The 27,015-nt window shown below is 50.3% G+C and overlaps 1 protein-coding gene across 11 annotated transcripts in view; it reads right to left on the bottom strand.

Annotated features, from left to right (window-relative positions):
• Window positions 1-27,015, bottom strand: part of PPFIA1 (PTPRF interacting protein alpha 1) — a 99,294-nt gene that overhangs the window by 37,244 nt on the left and 35,035 nt on the right. For 6 of the 11 annotated variants that reach the window (XM_070488366.1, XM_070488359.1, XM_070488363.1 and 3 more), the window contains 14 exons: window positions 23,170-23,271; window positions 22,663-22,827; window positions 21,946-22,020; window positions 21,482-21,583; window positions 21,032-21,256; window positions 19,208-19,354; window positions 17,674-17,808; window positions 15,987-16,070; window positions 13,901-14,032; window positions 12,538-12,600; window positions 11,401-11,480; window positions 7,507-7,642; window positions 4,145-4,368; window positions 1,375-1,606 (listed from right to left, as the gene is read on the bottom strand). In XM_070488366.1, the coding sequence (XP_070344467.1) occupies window positions 1,375-1,606; window positions 4,145-4,368; window positions 7,507-7,642; window positions 11,401-11,480; window positions 12,538-12,600; window positions 13,901-14,032; window positions 15,987-16,070; window positions 17,674-17,808; window positions 19,208-19,354; window positions 21,032-21,256; window positions 21,482-21,583; window positions 21,946-22,020; window positions 22,663-22,827; window positions 23,170-23,271 (1,902 nt within the window). Of the gene's footprint in view, window positions 1-1,374; window positions 1,607-4,144; window positions 4,369-7,506; window positions 7,643-11,400; window positions 11,481-12,537; window positions 12,601-13,900; window positions 14,033-15,986; window positions 16,071-16,449; window positions 16,525-17,673; window positions 17,809-19,207; window positions 19,355-21,031; window positions 21,257-21,481; window positions 21,584-21,945; window positions 22,021-22,662; window positions 22,828-23,169; window positions 23,272-27,015 lie in introns of all 11 variants that reach the window. The other 5 variants (XM_070488356.1, XM_070488360.1, XM_070488362.1 and 2 more) reach the window with 2 other exon arrangements.

The raw sequence follows: 27,015 nt of genomic DNA, 5'->3' as shown, positions 1-27,015 counted from the left end.
AATTCTATACTTGGTGGATTACCTCTGTATATATAAAAAATTTCATTTCTGAATTACACAAACCCTACACAGTTTGAATAAAAGCACTCTGATCCATCGATATCATGCCTGTATCCACATCTGTTGTACAGTGACACAGCAGTAAAAACGTATCACTACTGAGGGAAAAATACACTATTTCATGAGAAACGAAGATAACGCAGAAACCCCACTAATGAGCCCCAATGGCCCCCACACACACACACCATGGCCCCAACTGTGACGGTTCCCTGAGCACCCCGTGGAGGGGGTGTCACAGCGCGGGCTGAGGCCTGGACTAACAGTGACAAAACAAACAGAAGGATGACACAGGAAATCAAAACTAAACACGGAAGCAGACACAGCGTCAGCCGGCACACACAACTACAAAAACAAGGAAAAAGAAAAACAGAACTGTTTTTACAAATTCTCTGAAAGGAAATAAGCAAGAAATTGTCAAAGAGCTTAAAACATCAGCTAATGAGCTAACGATGTAAATTATAAAAATAGTATGTCAAAACACCGCGAAATGGACTAGTTACCACTTCATATGCTACTAAAGTGGTTCGCGGTTGATGTAATTACATGCAGGCTAACAACATAACTACAAACGAAAATGGGTGGTAGCAGAAGAAATGAGAACGGAAGCGCAGTTAGAAAGCAGAACGCTGTCAACATGATTTCATGCATTCACAAAACCCAGACTAAACATGTGAGAAAGCTAGGCACTATTCTTTAGAGCAGCACGCTGTCGCGGTCCCTGCACTTCCAGAGGCTGCGCACGAACGCAGCCCTGCACTTCCCGGGGAGGCCAAGCGGCAGTGCGCTCTCACTCACGCCACCCTGGATTCACCTGCAGAACCGGTGCCAAGCATGCCGCCGAGGGCATTATTAAGAGGACTGATTTAGCTTTTTTTTCAGTTTTGTTTTTGACTGCATATTCTGTACCCTCCAGTCAGGCATCCCGAACGTAAAGACAGACAGCACTGACTCTCTCTGCACATTTTCCTGTATGTTACGATGGCTGCTGTATTTACTTTTGTTACACTGTCTATCGCTGGAAAACAAAAATATCCCCCTAGCTGCCGAACCCTGCAGAGCTGACCACGCTCAGAGCTGAACAAGTGAAAACTTCTCTGGAGTTCAGGCATCACCCCAATATTAAAATTAATTTGTCACCATGCTATTGTTGAATGATTAAATATGAGCTGGTTTTAAAAATCTCAAACCTCTGAGCATAACAAGTGTACCTGATTTTCTTCCGGGTTAAAAATAAAGCATATTCGTGGTGTCCAAGACTTAAATCAGGTGTGTCGGGGGCAAGGGGAGACAGCACAAGAAAAGACAAATCCTTACCAGAGTCATGATACCTAGTCTGTCCACCTCCCGAGCTGGGCTGTGCGGAATCCTTCGCGGGGTGGACCGGCCACTGTTCGGAGGAGAGGAGCCGGCGAGCGAGGAGGCAGGGTAGGGGGGAATGGAGCTCATTGATCTAAAACGACCAAGATTGTCTAAACTCCCACTGCCAACTCGACTCTCAATCTCCTCCGCCCGCTGCTCTGTGTTTTCCTTTTCTTCCTGTATCAACCTAAAGTAAAAACAAAACAGTCATCCTTCCTTTATTAGCAAACAGATTAACAGGTTCAGATGAAAAAATCGGTGCTTGCATTACTGTAAGGAAACTCCAATGACGGTTGCTCCAACAATTAACACTTCAGCAAAAACGTTCTACTTTTTCTCTCTTTAACACACGGCTTCGGAACAGCACAAAGTACACCTTCCACTGAGTCTTACCAACTATCTCTGATCACTCGCATTTGATTTTATTTACGTACCCCACAAGTCTGGAGGGGCTAGTTGGCAACTCTCTTACTGCACAACGCGATGTTTGAATTTTACAGCTCCGACATTCCCACTTCTCAGGGCACAGCTGCACATTTACCTATCGGTTTTTTTGACTGGAAACTGGGAACTCTGATATAATCAAAAAATCAATTTACAAAGCAATCAGGAGTTTCCCAACACTTAAGTCTCTAGACTAGACGGAAACATTGATTTTTTTTTTTTAAAGGTTGAGTTCGAACAAAAGCATTGTTTGACAGAATTCTCCACCAGCCTCATCTGAATGAATTCACGTCAACCATGCTGCATTAATTTGGAAATTCATAATTAAAGCTCTTCTCTCCTAATGTATAGTGGATGCTTAAACAGCAGTTTTAATATTTGACTATGCAAATCATTACTCTAATATTAAATTAGTAGTAACCTTGCAGTAACCTGTCCAATTAAAGTTCTACTTATATATTCTGAAAGTACTTTCTGTTATTGATACCAAGGCAGTGGACAGAATTTACCATTTATATCAGGTCAACTTGCTACATAAAGAAAAACCCATTTTACTTAGCAATACACTGTGAAAAATAAAAGCTGACGTTTATAATCCTTTCGTGTTTCCCACAGCGATGGGGAAAGGCAGTCTTCCGGGCTCTGCCGGGTTGAACACAGCACACGAACCGTGGTTTACGGAGGCAGACTGCAGGCCGCACACCCCTTCCTTGCAGAGCCTACAGCTCTCCCTGGAGTTAGTTCTGCCCCTCCTTCCCTCCCGCAGGCTCTGCGCAGGAACCGGCACTTGGCGTCTGTGTCAGCTTGACAAGAACAAAATGTTGGCAGCAACTCTGCCCGGACCTCCTGCAGGGTCACTGGCACACAGCTGGTCTCCGTGTGCATGCAGGACCGGACCACGGCTGCCTCAGGCCTGACAGGGCGGATCTTGGGCTCCCTGTCACCCTGCGCCCCAGACCTAAGGCCTCTTAATCCCCCCTCGGACGGGCAAGTCTTTGGATTGCACCCCACAGTCGGCCCTTTGTCTTGTAAATTTACTGTTATAACTGCTAAGAGGCTTTCCAAAGAAAACACCTCTGAAACACTGATGAGGTTAAGATTCAAACCATCCTTTGACCACTGTCTTTTTTTTTTTTTTTTTTTAAAGATGGGCGCCTGAGCTAACAACTGTTGCCAATCGTCGCCTTCTTTCTTCTTCTTCTTCTTCTTCTCCCCAAAGCCCCCAGTACATAGTTGTGGATTCTAGTTGTGAGTGCCTCTCGCTGTGCTATGTGGGATGCTGCCTCAACATGGCCTGATGAGCGGTGCTGTGTCAGCACCCAGGATCCAAATTGGTGAAATCCAGGGCCGCCAAAGCGGAGCACGTGAACTTAACCACTCGGCCATGGGGCCTGCCCCTGACCACTGTCTTGTAATGAACCAATTTTCACATTATATTAGTTTAATAGAGAAAAATGCAAGTAGGAGTGGGAATTTGCCAATCTGAAAACCTCGGCTTTCTGTTCCAGGTGGTTGGGTGACACACCTGAAAACGTGAGGCTCTGAAAGACACACAAGAGGGCCCTCCTCAGCGCTGGAGAAGGCACAAGCGGCAGGTGGACGCTGCCCCAGCTCCCTGCCCCCCGCAGGGTTCAGAGTTGGGGGACACTCAGGCTGGAGGGGGGCAGGAAACTCTCCCTCCCGCTTCCTACTGCATGTTTCACCTTCGCTTGCCAGTGGACTGAACTCCAGCGTTTCTCCTCGTAAGTCACCCACCACCTGGCACTGCCCGTGAAAAGAGTCCTGCTTCTTACCCACAAGGGCGCCAGGCCAGTCCACCTCCTCCTGGCTCTCCATGGTGCCCTGCCCCACACCACAGCTCCCCTCTGCACTTCGGAGCAGGGAGGCCTCCTCCGATGTGCACTCAGCTCTCTGCACCCCGGCCGTCTCTGGAACCCGGCCTGGGATCCAGAGCGGCACAGGTGGACACTGAGCTCCCCGGCAACGCTCTCCAGCTGTGTCATCGGCTCGTGGGGGAACGGACTGAACCCCTTTCACCCTTCTGCAAGATATTACACAAGTGTACCCACACCACAACTGTGGCGAGAACGCCCGGTCAACTGAACTTTCCAATCAAGGGCAACCTCAGAACTTAAAACTATTCAAACAGGATTGAACTAAGTTTTACTATCATGGGACATGTAGAATACGTCCACAGTATTTGTTCCAGACTGTTCTAGGTAGAATACAATTCTTTAGAGATATGCATGGTGTCTGTGGTGCTATGCACAAGCCCACGTACCTGATCTCCTTGTTGATGGCGTCCAGCTGCTCCTGAAGCATCATGGCCAGCGTCTGGGCATCGGCCTGCCCACTGGGGGACAAGAGGCCAGCTGGGCTGAAGATGGTATCCCTGTCGTCTTCGTCGTCGGACGCGTCCACATCACTCTCGAAGGCCTGCGCCACGTTGGCCAGGACACTCGCTTGTTGGGCACGTTCCCAATCCTGTTCATTAAGAGTTTGTACCTAGAAACAAGAAAATCAAATCTCAGCAAAGATGGAAAATAACAACCAAGTTACAGCAACTTACAGTAAACCTAGCAGAAACTTAAATATTTTTTAAATAGAAGCCCAAAAGATTTTGGAAAAGTAGGCCATGCTTGTAAGTTGCTGACACATATTAAGCAGGCAGTATTTAAGGGGCAGGACAGTCGATTACTTAGACTGCCTGGTAACAGTCACATCTCACTGTGGACACAAGGCATTTCCATGACGTTATTCACAATGGTGACAAGACCGAGTGCAAACAAAAACTGAAAATTAGAAAAATACACCATGGGGGGGCCGGCCCTGTGGCATAGTGGTTAAGTTCGGTGCACTCTGCCTCGGTGGCCTGAATCCACGGGTTTGGACCTACACTGCTAGTTGGCCACGCTGTAGCAGCGAACCACATATAAAATAGAGGAAGACCGGCATAGACGTTAGCTCAGGGCTAATCTTCCTCAGCAAAAACAAAAACAAAAACCACACACACAAAAACATGGCACGATCAGCCACGCTAATGGGAAGTAAAAAGTTCACTAGATCCACAGCAGCTGTGTTCACCGCAGTTGCCACACCATGTACTAGTGTTACCGAGTAACACGACTCACTGGAGGTCCCCAATCCTCCCTCTTCTGAGCCCGGTGTGAACAAGCACAGACAGCAGCAGACAGGGGCAGAAGGAGACAGCAGGGCAGCCGTCGGACGCACTCGTCTCAACACCCAGGGAAGAGCGAGCTGGCGGACCACGTTCTCTAGAGAACTGAGGCTCTCGGAGAAAAGGCTCCTCTGTGCCGAGCCAACTCCTCTCTCGCGTGATGGAGGGGTACCGTGTGCAATCAGAATGCGCACAGAGAAGGCATGCGCGCCGGGGCCACGTGACCCATCCCGTGCCGCTGTCTCAGCCCCTCTCTCGAAGCCTCCATCTCTTCCTCTCCCGTCCTCACTGAGCCCAGGGCCCTGCCTCCCACTTCACTGACACGACATGAGAGCAACCACAAGACTTGAGATGCCCTGCTGGCTTATCTCCCCGTCCCCCGGGCCTTTACCCATGCACTCCACCTCCCCTCCCACGATCTGAGGTTGCGGCCAGGTACCTGGGCCCCCACCCAGGCCAGCCCCACCTCTGGGCACGAGGAGCACCCCCTCCGGCTGACTCCAGGCTCACCTGCTGTGCTCCCTCCCTCTCTCGGGATAATCGATTCTCTACTGGCCCACTCCCATCAGCCTGAGAAGGTTTGCGCCCTTCTCCCTCCTTCAGATAACACACCAGAACCACGGAACCTGGATGCCAGGTCTCCTTCCAGCCACCACTGCACTTCGTCCCGATGAGTAAAAGGTCTCCAGAGCCGCCTCGACTCCGCCTCCACCTCCTCTCCTCCTGCTCACCTCCCCTCCCGCAGAGCTGCTCCAGGATCAAAGCGCCCACCTTAAGAAGTCCGCCACTGACCTCCACCGCCCTCTCGTCTGGCCCATCGGCAGGCCCAGGTCTGCTGCTCTCCCCTCTTCCCTGAGCATCTCGCTCACTCGGCTGCAGGCCCTATGGTCCCAGGTTTCTGCCTACCTCCTTGTCACTCTTTAGTCTCCTGCCGGTCCCTTGTCAGTCTCCCCAACCTCTCAATTTTGGAGTGGCCCACGGCTGTATCCTGGAAGCTCCTCTCTATCAAGAGGCACCCACTTTGGACTTGATCTCATCTTACACCTTTAAACACCATCTGTATGGTCATGACCCCCACATCTTTATCTCTAGTCGAGACTTCTCTCTTGGGTTCCAGGCCAGAATATCCAACTGCCTACCTGACACGTCCACCTGGACAGCAGATAGGGCTGTCGACCTGATCAGGGCCAGACTCCACTCGTCTCCCCTGCCCCGCAGTCTTCCTCATCGCAGGAGACAGCCTCCAGCCTCCAGCTGCTCAAGCCCGCGCCCTCGGGGGCCTCACTCGCCTCTTTGTCTCATACTCTATATTCAACCCATCAGCACATCGTGTTGGCATGACCTTATGATATCTCCAGATGGTTCCTTCCCTTCCTTGGCTCAAATGTCACCGTCCCTGTGAGACCTCGCTGGCTACCCTATTGAAAACTATCATTCCCCTCCTACAGCTCAGGGTACCCCGGGTTTCCTTTCCCTGCTTATGACCATCGGAAACCCTGTGGTGGTTTAAATATACGTCCACACTTCTCTAACACTCCTCCCTTGGCCCACAGTGAGGGCAGGACTCGCTAACTCACTCTAACGCACCGAGTGCAGCCCAAGTGAAGGTGTGCTGCCTCCAGACCAGGGCCTCAGAGGCTCTGGGGCTTTCTCCTGGCTCTCTCTCAGAATGAGCCCAGAACAAAGCTGGCGGTCATCTTTCCAGGACACTCAAGCAGCCCCCAGAGAGGGGCCAGGCAGAGCCAGGCGAGTGAGCCTGGAAGTGCACTCTTCAGCCCCAGGTGAGAATCCGGACGGCTGCAACCTCAGGAGAACTGAGCCCGAAGCGTCCTGCTCACAGCCCCGAGCCCATGGAACCTATGAACTCTAAGTACTCCTTGCTTTAGGCCACTGAGCTCGCAGCAGCCTGTGACCGCAGTGAGAGGAAACTGACACACAGCCCGTACTGTACTTCTCACGCACGCTGGCTCCTCACTAGAACGTGCGCCCTGGCGGTGCGGGCATCTTCTCTGCCTGTACTCACTGCTGGAGCCCTAGTCTATAATGACGCCTGGCCCAAACCAGGTGTGCACTGAATACGGGTGCTGTAAATAAAAATACGCAGAAGTATATAAAGACGTGCTGTTAAACAGACAGAAGTAGGAAGGGATTTAAACTTCCCAATGTGAATTCTTCTCACTAAAAGATGACGGATACACGCATTCATTCGCGCTTATCGCTGCTTCCAAACTGTACTAATTACATTACGTTGCACTTAAGAGTAGGTCATATTCTATCAGAACTTGTTCTTCAGAGAAAAGCACGCCTAAAACGAAACTCTTAGCCAGAAAAAGGAAAATGGGGGGAGGGGAAGAGAGAAGGCGACCTATGACCACTGGAATCCCCAAAGTCTCAAAGTCACGGGACGAGCAGGAGACGCGCCCGAGGGCCGGCAGCTCGCGGGCGGCGAGGACGGAGGCCCTTGCCTTGGATGGCTCATCCCGCAGGGCTGCCACGCGGCCTTTCTGGGGGCGCCGCAACACCGCGCTGCTGCTGTAGGCGTCTGCGGGACCGTCTGCCACAGGGAACCTGAAATCCGGGACACTGCCCAAGTGGGGTCGGCTGAAATATGGAAAACAAAAGGTCATTATTAGATAAGAAAAGTGAACTAAGTTTGTTAGTCAAGCCAGAAGCTGTCAATTTGGAAAACACGTAATTTCACAGAAAAAGGACTCCAAGGAGGGCACCTCTGTCGTCGCTCCCGACAGCGTTGAGCCTTTCAGCCCCGCCAGCGGGGACACTCCATACCTAGGAAAGCCAATGCTGCCACTGCAGACCTGGAGATGAGAGGATGGGGTCCAGCTGTCTGGGCCGTGGAAGAGGCATCCGTCACCCATGTCAGGGCCCGCAGAGGGGTGCTCAGCCCTGCCTCTGCTCGACCTTCTCCTCGACCCACCAGGAAGCACACCCACCCCCACCTGTGGCCTTCCACGGTCACTCTCCCATTTGTGCCAGGCTCCGCAGTGTGAGGCTGGTGGACACCGACACTCCTCTCTCTGTGTGGCACTGTCTGAAGTGCTCCCACAGGCCCCTCGGAGGGAGCGGCTGCAGAAGCCCTTCTGACCACAGCTCGGGCTGGTATGAACCGGGCTGGGCAGGACGCTTTGAGGATTCTGAACCAAAAGCAGAGACTGCGTGCAATCAGACTGACAGACAATCAACACGCCCGGCTAAAACAGTCCCCTGAACCAGTGACTGGGGCCCTGAGCACCCGCGAGGGAGACGCTCAAGAGAGTCACTAGGAGAGGCCCTGGAGAGGAACTGGTGAGCGGAGGCGAGGAGGGCGCAGCCCAGCCCTGCGCTCAGCCCTGACTGTGGGCACCCCAGCCACACCTCAGTCCTGGCCCGCCACGGAGGGCCTCCCTGTTCTCCGGAAAGAAGGCTGGCTGCCTTCATTTTCAGGAGGCCTTACTATCTGAGAAGACAGAGTCCATTCATCTGATTAAAGCCAGTTAGACAGGGGACCCCTCGAGCCTCCCCACCCGATCATGGACAGGGCCAGGCTGACATGCCAACTCATCTACTTTTGGTACACACCTCTCGACATCTTTTTAAAGAAATCCCTTCTTGTAGCGTTACACGAGATTTCCTGCCTGTTCGAAGATCTCCAAGTCTGGAATTCCCCTTGGAGCACACCCAGCCCTACTTCCTCTCCCCCTTACTCCTCACGACACTGTCTCTCCCTCAGGGTGACTTCCAGCCCAACTGCTCTGGGGCCGTGAGACGGTTCAACGGCAGATGAAAGCGATGCACCTGAAATCCTGCGTGTACCTCTGGATGGTTCGGGAAGCACAAATGCTTCCCGATTCTGACACCCCTTCCCAGGCTTACCTGCCTCCCGACACGCCACCACCCTGCAGCTGATCACTTGCTGAAGCCTCTCTTCTATATGGCCAATCTGTTTATGGAAGGCCACCCATCACCGTGCTTTTCCACTCCTCAATCTAGACTACCTTTTCTCATGGAGAAGATCACAAAAACAAGATGACCGATCTCGCCGTGGAGTCACACCAAATGAGCTGAGCCTGCCCTGCCTGCCAGACCCCTTCTCCTCAGTCCACCCAAGGTCCTTCCACGCCTACTGTGATTGGCTTCCCCCCGTTTCTACAGCTCCCAACAACCTCTCTTCTAGGCCACTTGACATGCAGCCTCTAGCCTTGCCTCCCTGAAACAAAGCCCTTCCCTCTGCATGCAGCCTCTCCTGCCCACTGTCTTCAGACCACTCAGCCCCGGGTGACCTTGGCCATCCCCTCCTGCCACCTCTGCACTACCAGGGCAAAGAGCTCCTTTCTCTCCTTGTCTTTCACCTCTAACATCACACCTGGGACGGGCAAACATGTCAAGACGTCTCCATCGGAAAAACTGCCCCCAGCTCTGCCACCCCCTCAAGCTCCTACACCGGCTCCCTTCCCTTCAGGACTCGACTTCCACAAGAGTCACACATGCGTGTCCACTTCCTCTTCACCCACGTGCCTGTGAGAGCCTCCTCGCACACACGCCTGCAATCCCGAGCAGCAGGTCCGCCTGCAGCGCTCTAACAACACGAGCCTTCCACCAGTGAGGACCTGAAGCAGAAAGCAAGCGCCTGTTCCCTGCACTGGTCCTCCTCTGCACCTCGCTCTCTGAAGCGCACACTCTCCTCCTCGAAACGCCACCTTCCAGCGGGTTCGGCGTCAGGGGAAGCTTCTGGCTCTGCCTCTCTGTCCTCGCTGATTTCTCCTCTAGTTCCTAGGAGTGGGTTAGGCAGGGACAGCCGCAAGATACCCTAAACCTTCAGGATGTCCTAACTTGGCAAATGCCGGAACGCCTGCAGAGGTTCGGAGCTTCCTCCTGAGTCGTGTTGGAGGCAGGGGCCCGTCTCCTGTGTTTCAGTCACTGCCACCAGGTAAGCGCTTCGATAACTATTGCTAAAGCGTAACTCTCACTTGATGACCATTTTCTACAAGGAAGTAAATCACCTAAATGAGAATTACCGCCTCTACCACGATGAGGAAGAAAAACTCAGGATGCCGGGCAACTTGGTAGATTCACGCCGAGCCAGGGGGCTCACTCCCGCAGCAGCCGGCCCGGTCACGCCTCGAAAGATCTGCGAGCGCCACGCCGTTAACTCTCAGCCTCTTAAAAACATACAGACTCCAAGCGCCGCACCAGACACGCGAAGGTCAGGGCATCCTCCCGCTCCAGCAGCGCAGGCTCTCCGCGGCCTTCTCTTTCTCCTCGAGGATGCGACCGTCACTCCCAGGTGGACGGGGCTTCCTCTGGCACCCTGGGCTCTGTCCTCCGATCCCGACACCACCACGCCCACGCTCTGTCGGGTCCCTCAGACTCATATGCCCGACACAAATCAATCGTCCCCAGCCCCACCTCCTCCTGCGGTTCTGAGTTGAGTCAAGGACGTGACCAGAACCTCCAAGGTACCAGAACCTAACCTTCAGGATGATGCTGTCCTCTGCCCTCCGGCCTGCTCCGAAGCTCCAGGCTCCCTGAGCTCAGGCCAGGCAGTGTGTTCAGTTGGCTGCCCCTGTGGCCTGCATGTGTTCCTGTACACACACGGCAGGGGCTGGAGCGTGTCTGTGAGTGCGTGAGCTCCCCGTACACACACAGAAGGTGCTGGAGCGTGTCTGTGAGCACGTGAGCACCCTGTACACACATGGCACGTGCCAGAGTGCACCTGTGAGCATGTGAGCGCCCTGTACACACACGGCAGGTGCTGGAGTGCGTCTGTGAGCGTGTGAGCACCCTGTACACACATGGAAGGTGCCGGAGTGCGTCTGTGAGCATGTGAGTGCCCTGTACACACATGGCAGGTGCTGGAGTGCGTCTGTGAGTGCGTGAGCGCCCTGTACACACATGGCAGGTGCTGGAGTGCGTCTGTGAGCATGTGAGTGCCCTGTACAGACATGGCAGGTGCCGGAGTGTGTCTGTGAGCATGAGAGTGCCCTGTATATACATGGCAGGTGCCGGAGCATGTCTGTTAGCACGTGAGCGCCCTGTACACACACGGCAGGTGCTGGAGAGTGTCTGTGAGCGCCCTGTACACACACGGCAGGTGCTGGAGAGTGTCTGTGAGCGCCCTGTACACACACGGCAGGTGCTGGAATGTGTCTGTGAGGGTGTGAGCACCCTGTACACACACGGCAGGTGCTGGAGTGCATCTGTGAGTGTGCGAGCACCCTGTACACACACGGCAGGTGCCGGAGCACGTCTCTGAGCACGTGAGTGGCCTGTACGCACATGGCAGATGCCAGAGCACGTCTGTGAGCGCCCCGTACACACACAGCAGGTGCTGGAGAGTGTCTCTGAATGCGTGAGTGCCGTACCCGTGGTGAAGGGACGCGCCTCTCAGCCTCGCTTGGTCCAGCTCAGCCCTCAAGGCTTCGATGTCCAGTACGAGCTGATCCTACAAAACAGCAAATGACACACACTGCAGCTGTCTCCTTCAGGATTTAAAATTATTTGCATCAAACGTTGAACATAACCATAACAGGTTAAATTAGCAGTTATAAATATCAAGTATTTTAATTCTGAGAACGTTTTCTCCGAGAGTCCTATAGTAAACACAAACACTCAGACCACCAAATTAGCTTTACAAACCCTGAGGAATAAAAAGTCATGTCTTAGTCAAAGAGTTGTTTTTAGAGGCGAAACACCGAGTCATTGACAATTATTAATTCTGTAGAGAGATGTGGGGACGGGGAGAGGCGAACAATACTCACCTTCTACTGCACATACTTCCCGTGTTGTCTTTTTCCTTTCTGTATTGTCTTTGTCTCACATCGAGCACACATTCATTCATTCATGAATCATTTGTTCATTTGTACATCCAATCTCATTTTTGTACGCGTCAAAACAGTAAGGAAAACTGACAAAAAACTTTTTAAGTCACCTATAACCTTCTAGATCTATGCTGTCCCATACAGCAGCCACTCGCCACACGTGGCCATTGAGCACCTGAATGGGGCTGGTCCAAACTGAGATGTCCTGTAACTATAAAGCACACAGCGGGTTTCAAAGACCCACTATGAAAAAATGAATGTAAAGCAGCTCATTAGCTTTTATATTAATGACATGATAAAATAACATTTGACTCTATCAGGTTAAGTAAAACTAATTTCACCTGTTTCATATTACAGTTTTAAATGTGGCTACTAGAAAATTTCAGATTATACACGTGGCTCCCATTACACTTCTGCTGCACAGCACAGTTCTAGAGGACAGGTTTGTGCTAAGGTTTTAGCTTCCAAATGAACCCAGAAAGGACTCAGAACTCTGATCCCTACCCGCCGCCAGACTTAACATCCACCGACAACACAAATGCATTCACGCACAACTCTAGGAGTGCCATAAATCTTACAGCAGGAAAGTTTGACTCCACTTCACCCAACGTCTGTAGTAGTTACAGCAACAGTGAACTCGCTCAATTCACGGATTTCTCAATGATTTAGAGATTTAAGTACCTTATCATGTTGTGTCTCTTCTAACTGCTTTTTTGCATTTTCAACTTCTCGTAATAGAGAATTCTGCAAAAGATGAAGAATCCTTTAGTGTTGATTCTTGAAAACGTTCCACGTAATAGTATGGCTACATTTCTAAGATAATAAAGTACCACAGAAAAGGGGCCACGTGAATGTGCTCATGAGCAGTATTAGAGTGAAATGCAAGAGAGACCATCACAACTTCTAATGATAATTTGTAAATACAGAACCTACTACCTCCCTGATGGATTTTTCTAAGTAAGCATGTCAAGCCCATGGTGTAGGCTTATCTTAATCAGTTAAACTGGTTTATAGCAGCTTTTAGATTTTATAATTCATCGGTCACTTGGGAAACCTGACATAAGTTTCAAATGTATAGTTTAAATCTAAGGTAAAAATATTCTTCCCTTAAGGTTGGCCCACTGATCAAGGAAGAAACGGGTAAGCATCCTGTGTGGTCTCTGATAACGCCTTTCCTGACGGGCTCTGTGTAACAGGAAAGTCACATCATTAGTAATGACCACTGGTCTCTCTCGAATGAGCATGACCACGGTGGCCACCTCAGGGCAGGCTCTGGCCGTTATCTTTAGGGACACCCATGCAGTCAGGACAGGTCGTGCCAAGGCCGAATGCAAATGTCGCCCATGAGAGCTTCTCTGACAAATTCTAGGGCTCTCCTTCACCCTGGGGATGGCTGAAGTGTCCCCATGATGAGAGGAGCATGAGTCCTGCTCAGACGTTTTCCAAACCGAATGGAGGGAGAGAGGGAGGAGTTGGAACACTTTCAGTTGATCCAAGCCTTTATTTAAACCTTTCTCCTACATCGTTATGTTTATAAATGAGACAGAAATTAACTTCCGCCGCAGAAGCAACGAAGGGGTGAGGGCTGGGCCCAGCAAAAGATTCCAGCGCAGGGGCTGGCAAGCGAGGGCCTGTCCCTGTCAATAAAGTTCTACTGGAACACAGTCACTCACTCACATGTCATCAACGGCTGCTTTCATGCTCATTATTAGCAGGCATGAAATTATTTTGCTCAATTACTCATAATTAGTAAAAGCCTAAAATTTTTCCTATCTGGCCCTTTATAGAAACAGTTTATCAACTCCTGCTCTAGAGAATAAGAATGGTAAACAAGCTTCCATATACACAAATTGGGCAAGAACATAACAAACGATAAGTTAATTCAGCGAGCGGTTAACAGTTGGCACTTTTTCCTCCTTACACAGTCATTTCTACTTCCTGTAATGGCTGTTAACCACCATTATGCAGCATTCCCGGGGAGCAGAACATGGGCGATCTCTTTGTAAAGGATGGGAAACCTTCGGCGAGGTGTGTGACATCCCACCTTGTCTTCCAGGGCAGCCATCCTCTCTTTGAGATGAAGCTGGAGCCTCTCATTAGACTCTGACAGAAGCTTGTCGACGGTGTCAGACAGGCGTTTGTTATGCTCCTCGTTCATCTTCTCTCTCTGCCTTGCCTGGAACAGGAGAAACAAAAACCTGGCCACTGCGAGCAAAGGCAGGATCGTTTCCCCCACCGTGGAGTCACCCGTGCCGCCATCCCTGGGCTGTTCCGGCCCTCCGCCATCAGTGGACGTCTACACGATGACCAGGACTGCCTCACAGGCGCAGAGAAAGGGAGGGCCAAGTCTGCGAGAGCGTTAATGAGAACGTCCACTGCTCCTTAAACGAGGCCCTCATGGGGCCTCAGCAACGTCACCCATCACTGACTGTCGGGTGGGCTCCAGGAGCAGATTTACACCCAGACACAGCAGAGTTTCAAGGGGAATCAGCTTATCCACACACCAGTGGAGGAATCTGCCCATGTAAACAGAAGCTTGCGTCTGGATTCAGGAGAAAAAATGAACTCAACTCACAAAGCAAAAGGTAAAGAAATTCATCTGGGGAAAAAACAGTGGAGACAGAGACTTTCACCTGTTCTTTGTACTCCTACATCACTTGAATTTTTTGTAATGAACGTTTACGTTGAAAAATTACAAATAATCACGAGTAATTTTAAAACATAAAAATAAAGTTGCTAAGTCTGTGTTTTATAAAACTATCATCAATTTCATGGCTTAAAAAGCTTGTTTTCGCCCCTTATTCTGAACAAATACAAAGGGCACGTGGAGGGGACAGGAAGGGCTAACAGGCGGCACCTGTCAGGGTGGGTCCCCAGGGCAGGTGGGCGGCTTCCGGGCAGAGGGCAGCATGGCTCGGGGGCTGAGACCTGCGCTCAAGCCACGCTGCCTGGAGGAGCAGCCCACAGGGAACCACCAACACAGTCAAGCCCTCCATGCTTCAGCGTCCTCAGCTGACCACCACGGGTGCCAGCATCTCCCTTTTCTCATGGGTCACGGTAAAATTAAACATAAAGCTCTCAGAATCATGCCCAACACACAGCAGCTACCACCATCTGGAGAGACCCAGCACACCACACAATAAGGCACCGGTGTTCAAATATTTTTAAAGCAAAGCAACCTAAACGTTTACTTGGAATTGCCTTAGTTATAAATGGCACCCCTATCTCAACACTGGTCCTTCCAAATTCTATCAACAGTTCTGAAAGTAAGGAAGTACATCCCCAAACGGATAAAAATCTCTGCCTAAGAGCTAGGCGTGTGCGTATGGGGGCCAGGCAGAGGACTAAGATACAATCTTCTGAAGAGAGTCAGAATGTTCGAAAGTTTGCAGTCCATGCCCAAGAATACGGGCTTCTGGTGAAAATAAAATCTGACGGCCTTGAATTGGTGTCGTAAGGTTGGGTGCCAGCCGGACGCAGGACGGCCACTCGCTCCATTGCCTGGATGCTCCATACTGACACCTGACCAACTCCTCAGGGAAAACTCTCTCAGGATTCAACTGACACGAGCCTCCACTGCACACTCTCTTCACAGCTCACAGCTCAGTCATGGTCTCCTCTTCCTCGCCAATACCCACCTCTGCACACACCTGTGTGTCTGCAGTCATACTTTGGTACTTTGGGAGACAGTCAGGCCCGTGACCTGAATTTGGGCTTTCAGTGCCATATCCTAAGCAAGTGGACCTGTCATCTAGGACAACATGCCTCACTCTAAGTTTCACGGGGACGCCAGGTCAGCACCTCAGGTTTCAGGGGCGCCTGGAGCAGGTTCCCTGACGGGCTGGTCAGAGAAGCAAGCAGCCTCCTCGGGCTGGGGACCCACCTCCCTGCAGGGCCTACGGGCACCAAGCTCTTCCCCTGCTGCAGTGCTGGCATGACTGTCCCCGGGGTGGATGCACCTGTCAGCAGACGACTCGCAGATGAGGCCACAAACGAAACACACATGACAGGATGGAGAAGGGACCGGTGTCCGCGTCGGGACAAGCGGAATCACGAGGTGTCGCTTTCCTCTGCCTGAGCGCATCCCCCCGCACCGGGCTCGGTGCTCGGCCTTGTGCCTGGACACGTACCCGCTGCAGCTCTTGATTCTTTTCCTCCAACTGTGCCTCCATCTGGCGCAGCCTCTCCTCAATGTTGCCGTGTCTCTCCTCGGCCTGTCAGCAAACACAGTGTAAGTTCAACCAGTGCCTCCGCTTCACTGGCAGCATGCTGTACGCCACTGCGGCGGCAGCCAGCGGAACATGCTCTGCGTGCACCACTGTCAACCACGTGAGACGGAAAGCGTCTCCTTACATCTCCCGACACAGCCCACGTGGCTTCACGTGCTCATCTGGGAAGCGGTTAATCCTCTCACGTTGGTGACGCTGAGGCAGGACTGGTGTTGGTGACAAATGTGGTGAGAGAAATGTGCTTCCCCGACCCCGTGCCCAATTTCAGTGGATCGTATGCTCCCCACCCTCACATCGCGTTTGGTTAGTCAGCAGGGAAAGCAGGAAGCAGCAAGCGCGAGTGAGAGCAATGCACACGTTCTACCTTCCTGAGCTGGGAAGTAAGTTCGAACAGTTTAGCTTCCTTAGCAGCAGACATTCCAGAAGACCAAGGGTCAGACTATAAGGCCAACCAGGGACAGGAGAGATGACGGGGAGAGAAGAAACCGACACTTTAAACGCAGATCACGAAGGAAGAGAAGCGGTTCTGCGACAGCTGTTAGCAATGAACTTGCTCTGAGGGAGGCCTGTGCGCACTCGACAGCATCTGACCCACCCAAGGTGAGTTTTCACCAGCAGCAGCCTGTGCCTGTCCTGCCCTTTTCCCACGGGTGCCCTCCCCAGCAGCTCACTAAGCTCGAACCAGGCGACATGAAACCACTGACGGAGGCGCCCACACAGGCCTCTGCCAGGAGGCCCCCTGGCCCGGGGCCGCTTCTCTGCCTGGCTGACTCCCACGGGCACTGGAGGCTAAGCCTTCCCTAGGCCCAGGGAGGCTGGGCTCTCTGTCATCACGTGCTTCCTCCTCCCGTACGGGCCACCTGCTTCTAGTACCTACAACATCATTCTGAAGGTGCCTAGTCACCTGTTGGCTCCCCCGTGGATAGTGAGGGCAGGGCGCGTGTCTTGCATACGCCTAGTCAACATTTGTTGAACAGATGAATGAATAAATTACTTAAAAATTTGTTTATTACAAATTTATTTTCATTGTCTTTAAAAGAAAATGGCAGGGCTAGCCCTGGTGGCCTAGTGGTTAAGTTCGGTGTGCTCCGCTTTGGCAGCCCAAGTTCAATTTCGAGGAGCAAACCTATACCACTCATCTGCCAGTGGTCATGCTGTGACAGCAGCTCACATACAAAAAAGAGGAAGACTGGCAAGAGACGTTAGCTCAGGGTGACTCACAAATGAGAATGGTGTTTCCTATTTCTGGGACCAAGTCTATCCTTTTACACAAAGCTTCCATCCTACACTTTGAGTTGCTGACTAACTCTAAGAAGCAGTGACTCTTAGATCAAGCAGCCTGGGGATGAACAGCACACACCTGACAAAACTGGAGAGAAATTAGTTCACGGATAACAAAAAAGGAGGCTCACACTGGACATTTAAAAAGCGGTCCAATCTCAGACAACGCAAGACTAAGAACCAATCTGAGCTCTTTCGTGGGCGGAGGTGCACCGACATAAGAACAAAAGGTAAACAAGGCACACAGGGAAATCATCTCAAGATCAAAATCGCGACACTGGCCCCAGAAGGGAACCCAAGGCGGCACCTTGGAGAGCGCAGCCACCCTCTGGGCCAGCTCCGCTTCCACCTCGGGGAGCGTCTCCGCTTTCCGCAAGGTCTGCTGCAGCTTCTGCTCCGCCAACTCCAGGCGCTCTTGTAACTGGCGGTTCTTATCCTCAGTCTACGAAACGAGAGCAGAGCATCAAAATGGACCAAATCTTCTAGCCATCTCCATATTGACAAACTGAGGAAAACTCTAAACGCAGACATCTCCTAAACCAGCTCTGACAGAAGCAGCACTGTGCTGGCAGGCACTTCAGAGTGAACCTCGTCTTCCTGAGAGGAGGATACGCCCACTGTTTGGGCTTGATTTCAATGTGCAAAGCGCCTCTGCCAAAGTAGTTGCTTTACCTAAATATCTTTGAAGAAGTCTTTTTTCTTAAAAAAAACAAAAAACAAAGTTCCTATACATGAAAGAAAACCCATTTTCTGTAGAAGCTTGCTCATTCTTATTGACAAGTTAAGGAAGAAGAGTCATTATTAACCCTTTTTAAAAAATAACCAGACCCATGATTTGAAGGTAACACTACTTCCAGCCGGCTGCCAGGGGCAGGTAAGCCAAAAGACGGCCTTCTCCTTTGAAAAAGAGACCTTCTAAGAGTCAGCCTAAGGAAAAGCTAGTCAAGCTATTTTTGTAAATGTATAATTGTTCTTTTAAAAAGTCCTCCTACTCTAAAAAAAACTTCAATGTAGAAAATTCAGACAAGAACTTTTTAAAAAAAGAAAACTTTAAAAATCGTCTATAAGCTCAGGTTCCCGAGAGGCGGACATTTGCTCCTAAGCAGCTTTCTCCTCTTCCTGTGTGCACGTATCTCCATAGACATACAGACAATATATTACGCTTGAAAACCTTTGGAAAACGCATCACACTGTCCACAGTATTTTGTGGTCTGCCCTTTAAAGTCATCCCTGTGAACAACTCCCAAGCTCTCAAACAGTATTCCACAATAAAATTGTTAATGGCTTCCTAGTATTTTATGTTTTATTTTTATTTTGGGTTTAATGATATACTTTATGACATACCACATGAACTCACTTTATTTTCAAGAAGCTGAATTGGGGTTTCCTGGTTAACTCGATTCTCTGGGGCTACAGAGAAACAGGAGCAAGCGTGGCTCAGGAAACCGCAGGAGGGGCAGACTCTCCCTGCAGGCTGCATTTCTAAACGCGCCATGTATTACACTGACCCAGCTGTTAACAAGCAGCCACTGCCTTGCAGCTCTCTGCCACTCTGCTCGTTTGGTAAAAACGCTAACAAGCAACAGATTAACATTCAATTAAAAGAAAACAAAACAGGAGAAAGAATCAAGGAGTGCAGTTCCATAAAATGGTTAAATCAAATCCTAAGTAATTAAAACTGGCCAATTGAAGTCATTCACCCTTTTGAACATAATAGTCTAAGATTACAAAAACTTTACATTGGGCCTTGCTTTCCAACATGGAAGTCACAGGAAAAAGGCCTTTAACTGCCTTAGTAATTATTCAGTGAAAGCCAGACAGAGCTCTGTAAGATCCCCTACCTGGCGATGCACGGAGTCTTTGTGCGCGATTTCGTTTTCGAGTTTGTCGTTGAGGTCGTGCACAGAGGTGGCCTCCCGCTGCGCCGCGAGGTAGCGCTTCTCCAGAGTAGTGATTCTCTCTTCCATGTCTTCCTTTTGGGCCATGGCCTACATTAGGTGTTTCAGACGGAAAAAAGGTGAATGCTAAAGAGAGAAAAAACTGGACTAAACTCTAATTTTGAAATCAAATATAATAAAATTAGTGTCCTCAGAATTAAGTTGATAGAGATGCCAGTTTCCTTCAATGTGAATGGCAATGTACCTATCTCAAATATCATAAATATTCATAAATATTCACCTACTATGTTTGGCCACTCAGTTTACGAAGCTTATCCTTTTCTACATAAGATTACCCAGAAAAATGGATAATAAAATATCCCAATCTTGCAAGAATCCCAGGAGGTGAAGGTCTTGACAATGAAGACACGACCTCTGTGTGCCTCACGATGCAAGTGCGCTCCTGCAGGACGGGGCGAAGCCCCTCAAGGACACAATGCTGAGACACTAGTCTCATTTTCTTGGCTAGGAGTTGGATGAAATCTCATGCAATTACCACAAAATTAAAGCAATAACATTAACAAATGGGAACAGAAGTCAAAGTTCAATTTAATTGGATGCAACCTTCTGATGCCTCATTCAGCAGCAAAATTCTATTACACAGTATCGAACACTGAAACCCGAACCAGAACTTTCTGGTAGCGCCATTCCTGTCCCCCAACCTAAAAGTTCATTTCAGGTCCCTCTTTGTTTACTAAGGAACTCATGTTAGCCATGTCTTAATATTCAAAGTGACGGGTCTTAAAGAAGTTCGAAATTCTCTGCATATTAAACTCCACCACATAAATAATCTCCTCCTGCTGCCAAGGAACAATATAACTAAACAAGTTCTGTAATAAATGTAGTATTTTTCTTTGTTTTGAATTCCTACATAAAACTGCTCGCACCGAGCTGCTAAGGGGCAGTGCGGCTGCTCTGCACCCACGTGAAAAGGTCTGAAGGGTCTTCCCGACAGGCTCTCTGAGATGGTCTCGCAGGGGTGCGCGTGCGTGTGTTCTGTTTGTTTGCAAAGGACGGGCTGCAGTGACAGGAGGAAGCACCAGAGAAAGTATCCAGCCCTCATTTGCTCTTATAACGATGGTTAGATAGTTTCTCGTAAATAATTCTACGTGCAGAAACATGTGCCGGAAACGAGTCTATTTCTGCATATTGTTACAGCACGCTCCTCACGGCACAGTGTGAGCCAATTCCACTCTCGCTGTGGTCCGACCTCTGACATTCAATACCATCACCCATCCCTTCGCAGAGCAGAAGGTCAGAGCGCCGGAAGACTGCCAGGAACGTGCTCTTAACGGTCAGGAGATCACGCTCACATCACTTTCAGGGAACAAGCAGACAACCGATACCAACATTCCCCTTAAGCAAGAAGGAAACCTGAGCATAACGAAGAATAAATTCAGACAGCCTGGAAGCCGTGCATGTGAGGGACCCACAAACCAGGGCACTACAGCCACACCGCAGCACGGCGGGGAGCCGCGGCCACCAGGCTAACAGACCAGCTGGACCGGGGGTCCTCCAGCTCCGAAGACCTCAGGGAAAGGAGGCCTCACCACAGAGATGGGGAGGCGCCTACCACAGCCTCACAGTGCTGTTCTGTTTGGCCGTCACTTATACAGTAACCCAAAGGCTGGAGGGAGCTGGGAGCGTGAGGGACAAGCTGAGCGAGGATCAAACCCAAACCGCCCAGCCCCAGGACTCCAGGGCAGCGCCGTCTCCACCACCACTCACTTCGCGGACATCCCGCTGCAACTTGGTGTTCATTTCCTCAGATTTGATGAGATCTTTCCTAGCGGTGTCCAGGTCTTCCTCCAGCTCCGAGACGTGACTGGAAAGGGCGGCCAGACGCTCCTTCATCTGGCTCTGCTCTCTCGACTGCTTATCTATGACTTCCTGGAGCTCGATGACTTTAGCAAGGTCCTCCTCGTGGCTTAAGGAACCATCGGAAGATCGCTGCTGGGGGAAAAAAATCCTTAAATAGGCTTGTTTGGTGAGCTAGGAAGTAAAGGACTTCCAGGAGGAAGGTAAAACCAAAGCTGATTTACGAGACCTGCTGGACGGCACAGCGCTCACGACACTCAAGCTCGAAGCGGGGCTCGACAACAGTTGTCAAACAGTGCTGCACGCACACTGCGGGCAGATGGAACTAGGAGACGACAAAGAGAAAGCCCACGGACTTGCCTTTCCATTAGTGCTCGGTGTATTTTTTCGTTTGCAGTTTATGTCAAGCACCCCATCTGTGAGTGGTTTTTTCTGATTATTCTGTTCTTTAAGAATCATTAGCTAAAACCAAAAAAAATTGGATAAGAGCAAAGAAATAAGTAAAGATAGCAAACTTCTTTTGGAAAAACATAACTATTAAACTGTAACCATAACACAAAAAGAAAACACATGGTGGTGTCACCCACCCTGAGGGGAACCAGGTTATTAAAAACACAGTTTATTATCTCCCGGACAACCGGGTACTTAAGAGACTTTTGCAACTTGGAAATAAAAGTCTAGTTTACGAGTCATTCGAATGACCCAGATTCAGAAAGATAAAGAACATGCGATATCCACCACTAAGGCATCATACTTTTTTCAAAATTAAGAAGTAAAAATTAACACCCCTCAATTCCAAGCACACAATGATTTAGCAAGCTTACCTCCTTGTGTGTGGCTCCTAATTCTTCTTCCAACAAACTACATCTTTCAAGTGCTACTCGTAACCGCTCTCTCACCTGAAAACAGCAGGGGTGGAGTGTGTGGGTGCACACTTCTCCAAGCCTTCGCGGACAGTGACCCTATCACTAGCAGAATATAACACAGAACACCTGGAACGTCTCCCATTGATGTTACCGTCATGGAAACTTGCTATTAACAGCTTTAAATTTTCAGTTTGAGAAAAATCTTCTCCCTAAATAAATTGCATTACCCAATTCTTAACAGCAAATCTATAAACAGGATATAATAAATTTTAAAACATTTATGTCAGGGGCCGGCCCCGTGGCCGAGGGGTTAAGTTCGCACGCTCCGCTGCAGGCGGCCCAGTGTTTCGTCGGTTCGAATCCTGGGCGCGGACACGGCACTGCTCATCAGACCACGCTGAGGCAGCGTCCCACATGCCACAACTAGAAGGACCCACAACTAAGAATATACAACTGTGTACCAGGGGCTTTGGGGAGAAAAAGGAAAAAACAAAACAAAAATCTAAAACATTTCTGCCAACTAATACTTTTTAACCATATAGAACTGTCTTCTTACAGAAGAACTTTGTTGACAAGAATTCCAGAAGCTGCTAAGAGTAAACTGAAGCTGCACACGCACGACGCCCGCCGGGCGCACAGCGCGCAGCCCAAGGCTGGCCCCGGGGCCGCCGGTACCTTCTCATCCAGAGCTTTGTGGTGCTCGAACAACGACTTCAGCGCCTTCAGCACTTCCACCTCACTGGACACGCCGGCGGGGGACTGCGCCTGCCTCTTCACCACCGTCATCCTCAGGGACCGCTCGTGCCTGGAGACGAGGCACTCCAAGTGCTCCAACAGCAGCTGGGAGAAAAGGCCAACACAGACGCAAGTTTAAACAACACCTTCAATTGCACATTGGGATTCGGGGCAAATCAATCCTTTCCATCTCATGCTGAACCAGTGTGAATGCCTTCAATCCAGTAGAAAGTTAGAGAAATTCCTCCTCAAATGGATCAAAATACTAATTCTTACTATAAATTTCAAGAAAAGTATGAGAACGCTGAACTGATCGATCACAGTTAAGTCGTGGGAAAATGTCAAAAATGTGTTTGAAACCAGGTAGAGTGGACGTCTTTCGAGTTTAAAGCCAGCCAGAGTGACTGTGATAGTGGCCCAGAGGCTCAAGTTCCGGCACCTACTGACCCTGGTGTTGTTTCTTTCTGCTTTCAGTTCCGCAATTTCTTCCTCCCTTTCAAGGAGCTGTTCCCTGCACACATTGAGTTCTTTAGTAAGTGCTGCAAACTCCTAGAAAATAAGGGGGGAAAAGAGATCTTTTAAGGACAGACTCCCAGCAAGCCACCCCAGTCCTCACACAGGCAACCCCAGCCGGAGGCTCTAAGGGACCTCCGTGGGGGGTCCACAGCCACCAGCCCAAGACCGCGCAGACGCCGTAACTCAGACGCCACCCTCCCTCCACCCCTGCACCTGGGCACACGCACAGCGGAGGAAGAAGGGACTCCAAGCCCACCTCCTCAGACCCAGAGAAGCCCTCGACACGTTCCTGAGCAGGAATCCTGACACCAAGTGGATACAGACATCTTTAAATGACTCACACGCCTGTGACCTGGAGCCACGGGAGAGAGTAAAGAGGCCCCGAAGGCCGCCGCCCTGCGCCCAGCCTCCTGCTCTACGCGGATTCTCCCCTGGGGAAGAGCATCCCCAGGAAAAGGCTGATGGCACTCCAACACTAAAGGATTGGCCAAATAATTACTCAAAGCCAACTACCTAATGTGGACTTTTCACAAATGCTGGTAAGCCTTTGGTAGGAAGGGGAAGTTTAAGAAGACTTATTTCTGGGGCAGGCCCGGTGGCCAAGCGGTTAAGTTCGCGCACTCCGCTTTGGCGGCCCAGGGTTTCACTGGTTCAGATCCTGGGCGCGGACATGGCACCGCCCATCAGGCCACGCTGAGGCAGCATCCCACATGCCACCACTAGAAGGACCTGCAACTAAGATATACACCTATGTATGGGGTCGGGGGGGATTTGGGGAGATAAAGCAGAAAGAAAAAAAAAAAAGAAGACATTTCGTTAGCTAAGTGGAAAAAGTTCCTTGACGACATCACTGAGAGGAGAGGTGCCAGGCACTCCCCTTGTCAACCGTGGGTCACTTCTAACTGCAACACTGAGCACCCTCACACAAACACGATGTCATTAAGCTGGGGAGAAAGGAAAGGATTCACATTCTCCTGTCAGTTTTTCAATGAAGCAAAACTCCTCTGAAATAATTAAAATTATCTGCCAACTGCCAACGTTTCTCAATATTTTAAGAGTTTTCTCTTTACTGGACAAAGGAACGGATAAAGGTTCACCTAACAAACAATCAAGCTGCCAGTCAAAATACGAAAAGAGGCTGATTGAGGTAATTCTAGAAAATCAATTTACAAACAGGTGGCGTAAAGCTCATTCCTAAATTAATCATTTGCAACTCAAAGTCAGCATTACCATCTGTGGTCAATTAGAATTTGACTTTAAAAGGCTAGCCCACAAGAGCCTATTTGAGCCATGATGCAGAACTGAAATACTTACCCATGGGGGATGAAAGGAAGCGAGCCATATTGTTACATTCAACAATGGAAAAGAGTAAAGTGAAAACATTTACTTTTTTCTCGAATGCTGTTATTTCAAGGGTAACAAATACAGGGGGATGGGCATGGAGACAGTTTACAGAGATCTTGAAGGACACGTGAACATTTTTGTGGATATAGTCAGCTAACGCCCATTTTATCTAATTTCTTCTTCAAGAATCTATGACCGTGGGTGATCAACTTCCAGCCTGACAGCATGAGGAGCTCTGCTGACCTGCTCCCCAGTGAAACTGGTGAAATTAATAGATAAAAACAACTATTCATGGGGCCGGCCCGGTGGCACAGCAGTTAAGTTCACACGTTCCGCTTCAGCAGCCCGGGGTTCGCCGCTTCAGATCCCGGGTGCGGCCATGGCACCGCCTGGCATGCCATGCTGTGGTAGGTGTCCCACATATAAAGCAGAGGAAGATGGGCATGGATGTTAGCTCAGGGCCAGGCTTCCTCAGCGAAAAAGAGGAGGACTGGCAGTAGTTAGCTTAGGGCTAATCTTCCCCAAAAACCAAAAAAACAACTATTCAAAGCCTCTGAGATGGTCCTAAGGGCAAATAACAAATGAAGAAACATCTATTCAAGAAAATCTATGAAGATTCCGTGGAAAGGGACGAGTCTGTGGCATCTGCACCAAGACTGCTCCCTCCCCCACCCCAGCTCCAGGAGGTAGAGACTCCAATCTAGAGGCTGCAGCCAAGAACACAGGCTTCCCATCCCCTCACCCCCATGTCCCCTCGCCCCCATCAGAAGGATTTCTTCCTGGGGGGGGCAGGACAGCAGCATTTCCCACCTGGGCCCCCAGCTACCTGGCGCAGAGGGAAGCATGGTGGAGATGTGCGGGCTCCCAGGTTCTGCCCAACTTCCACTCAAGGAATAGAGGCTCACGTCACACCTTGGGTGGCGCGTGCTGAGAATCCTGGCCCTGATCATCCCCGCCCTTGCTCTCTGAGGCAGTGGTTCCAAGGCTACAGAGACCCCAGGCTGCTGCCCACCCCTGCCAGTGCTCAGCTCCTAGAGCACAGGTGTCACTCAGAGGAGCCTGCCATTGTCCGCACCAGGCTCCAGAGCCCTAGTTCAGAGATTTTCCGGTGGGGGAGGCGGGGGGAGGCAGTAAGAGAGCTCCTAATCTCATCCCAAAGGAGCTGACTCCATGGGTGAAGTTTAAGCCCAAGGGCGCTCTCAAGAACAGTGGGGGTCAGGTGACAGGCAGCTGGGAGGAGATGCCCGGATTTCCGAAGACACAGCCCAGACGGTACCCCGCTGGTGTGCAGGAGGGAACTGGAGCTTCAGGGAGCTGGGAGGAACCCTCCTGGGGTCAGGGCAAATACCAAACTCTGACCTGGAGACAATCCCTAGAAAGGAGGCAGAATTTGACTGGGTTAGTGTGTAGGGGAATTTACGCCCCAGGGCACTGCTGGAAATAGAGCAATTGGCTGGCAATTAGTGGAGTTAACAGCTGGGTGGGTCATGGACTGAGGGGAAGAGGGCCCTACCACTTCCACTACCGCCCAGGGCGACTGGGGGCCTGTCCAGAGCCACACCTCCCCGCCTCAGCCCCCGAGGAGGAGCTCAGCCAGGGGCCACAGACACAGGCTTCACTGAAATCATCCAGGTACTCAATAAACTGGTTAAAATGGTAGGTATATACTTTTTTATTGTACAAAATTAAGATTTAACTTTATTTTAGTTCAAATGGATAGACAACAGTTTCAACACCAATAGTTACTCAAGTCATCCTTTCCTCTGCTGAAACGAATCGCTTTACTCCATATGGTCTGTATATTTTATCACAATTTACACACACACAGTGCCCTTGGAGAAAAGGCTGCTCCTGAGAGCACAAGACTGGCTAAAGAACACGGACGACTCGGTACTTCAGTATTCCACCACAGGCCTGCAAACAGAAAGAAACTCCGGGAACACTAAAAGAAGCCATTCAATGTGTCTTGAAGCCTGACACACACTCTCTCAAGTGCCGGAGCATCTTCTGAGACCTAGCAGGCAGCCGGGTGGGGAAGTGCATCTCCTTTCCATGCTCTCCCGTCAAGTTCTCGTTCCGACATTGCAGGTGTCTTTCACATGTGCCGGTGTTAATTACACTGAATGCCCCGACTTACAGCTCCTCTGGTAAACAACTTCAGTTGACTGTCAGATCATCTAATGCCTCCCCTTTCACATTAATGAGAGATTTTCATATACCTACTGAGATCTTGGATCAGAAAACACTCTGTCGCTGCAGGTGAAAGACACCCTGACTCACACTAGCCTGAGCTGAGAGCCGGTCAGGTCCGAGGGGCGCCGGCTCTAGGCCTGAGGTCAGGCCCTCGGAGTTTTGATCACTTTGTCCCCCTTGTGCTGCCATCTGGGTCAGTCTCGTGAAGGAACTGCCGACTCATTACTTCTGTCTTTGATT

The sequence above is a fragment of the Equus asinus genome, chromosome 17 (assembly GCF_041296235.1).
Source record: "Equus asinus isolate D_3611 breed Donkey chromosome 17, EquAss-T2T_v2, whole genome shotgun sequence".
Taxonomy (NCBI): domain Eukaryota; kingdom Metazoa; phylum Chordata; class Mammalia; order Perissodactyla; family Equidae; genus Equus; species Equus asinus.
This window is presented reverse-complemented; position numbering and strand designations above follow the sequence as displayed.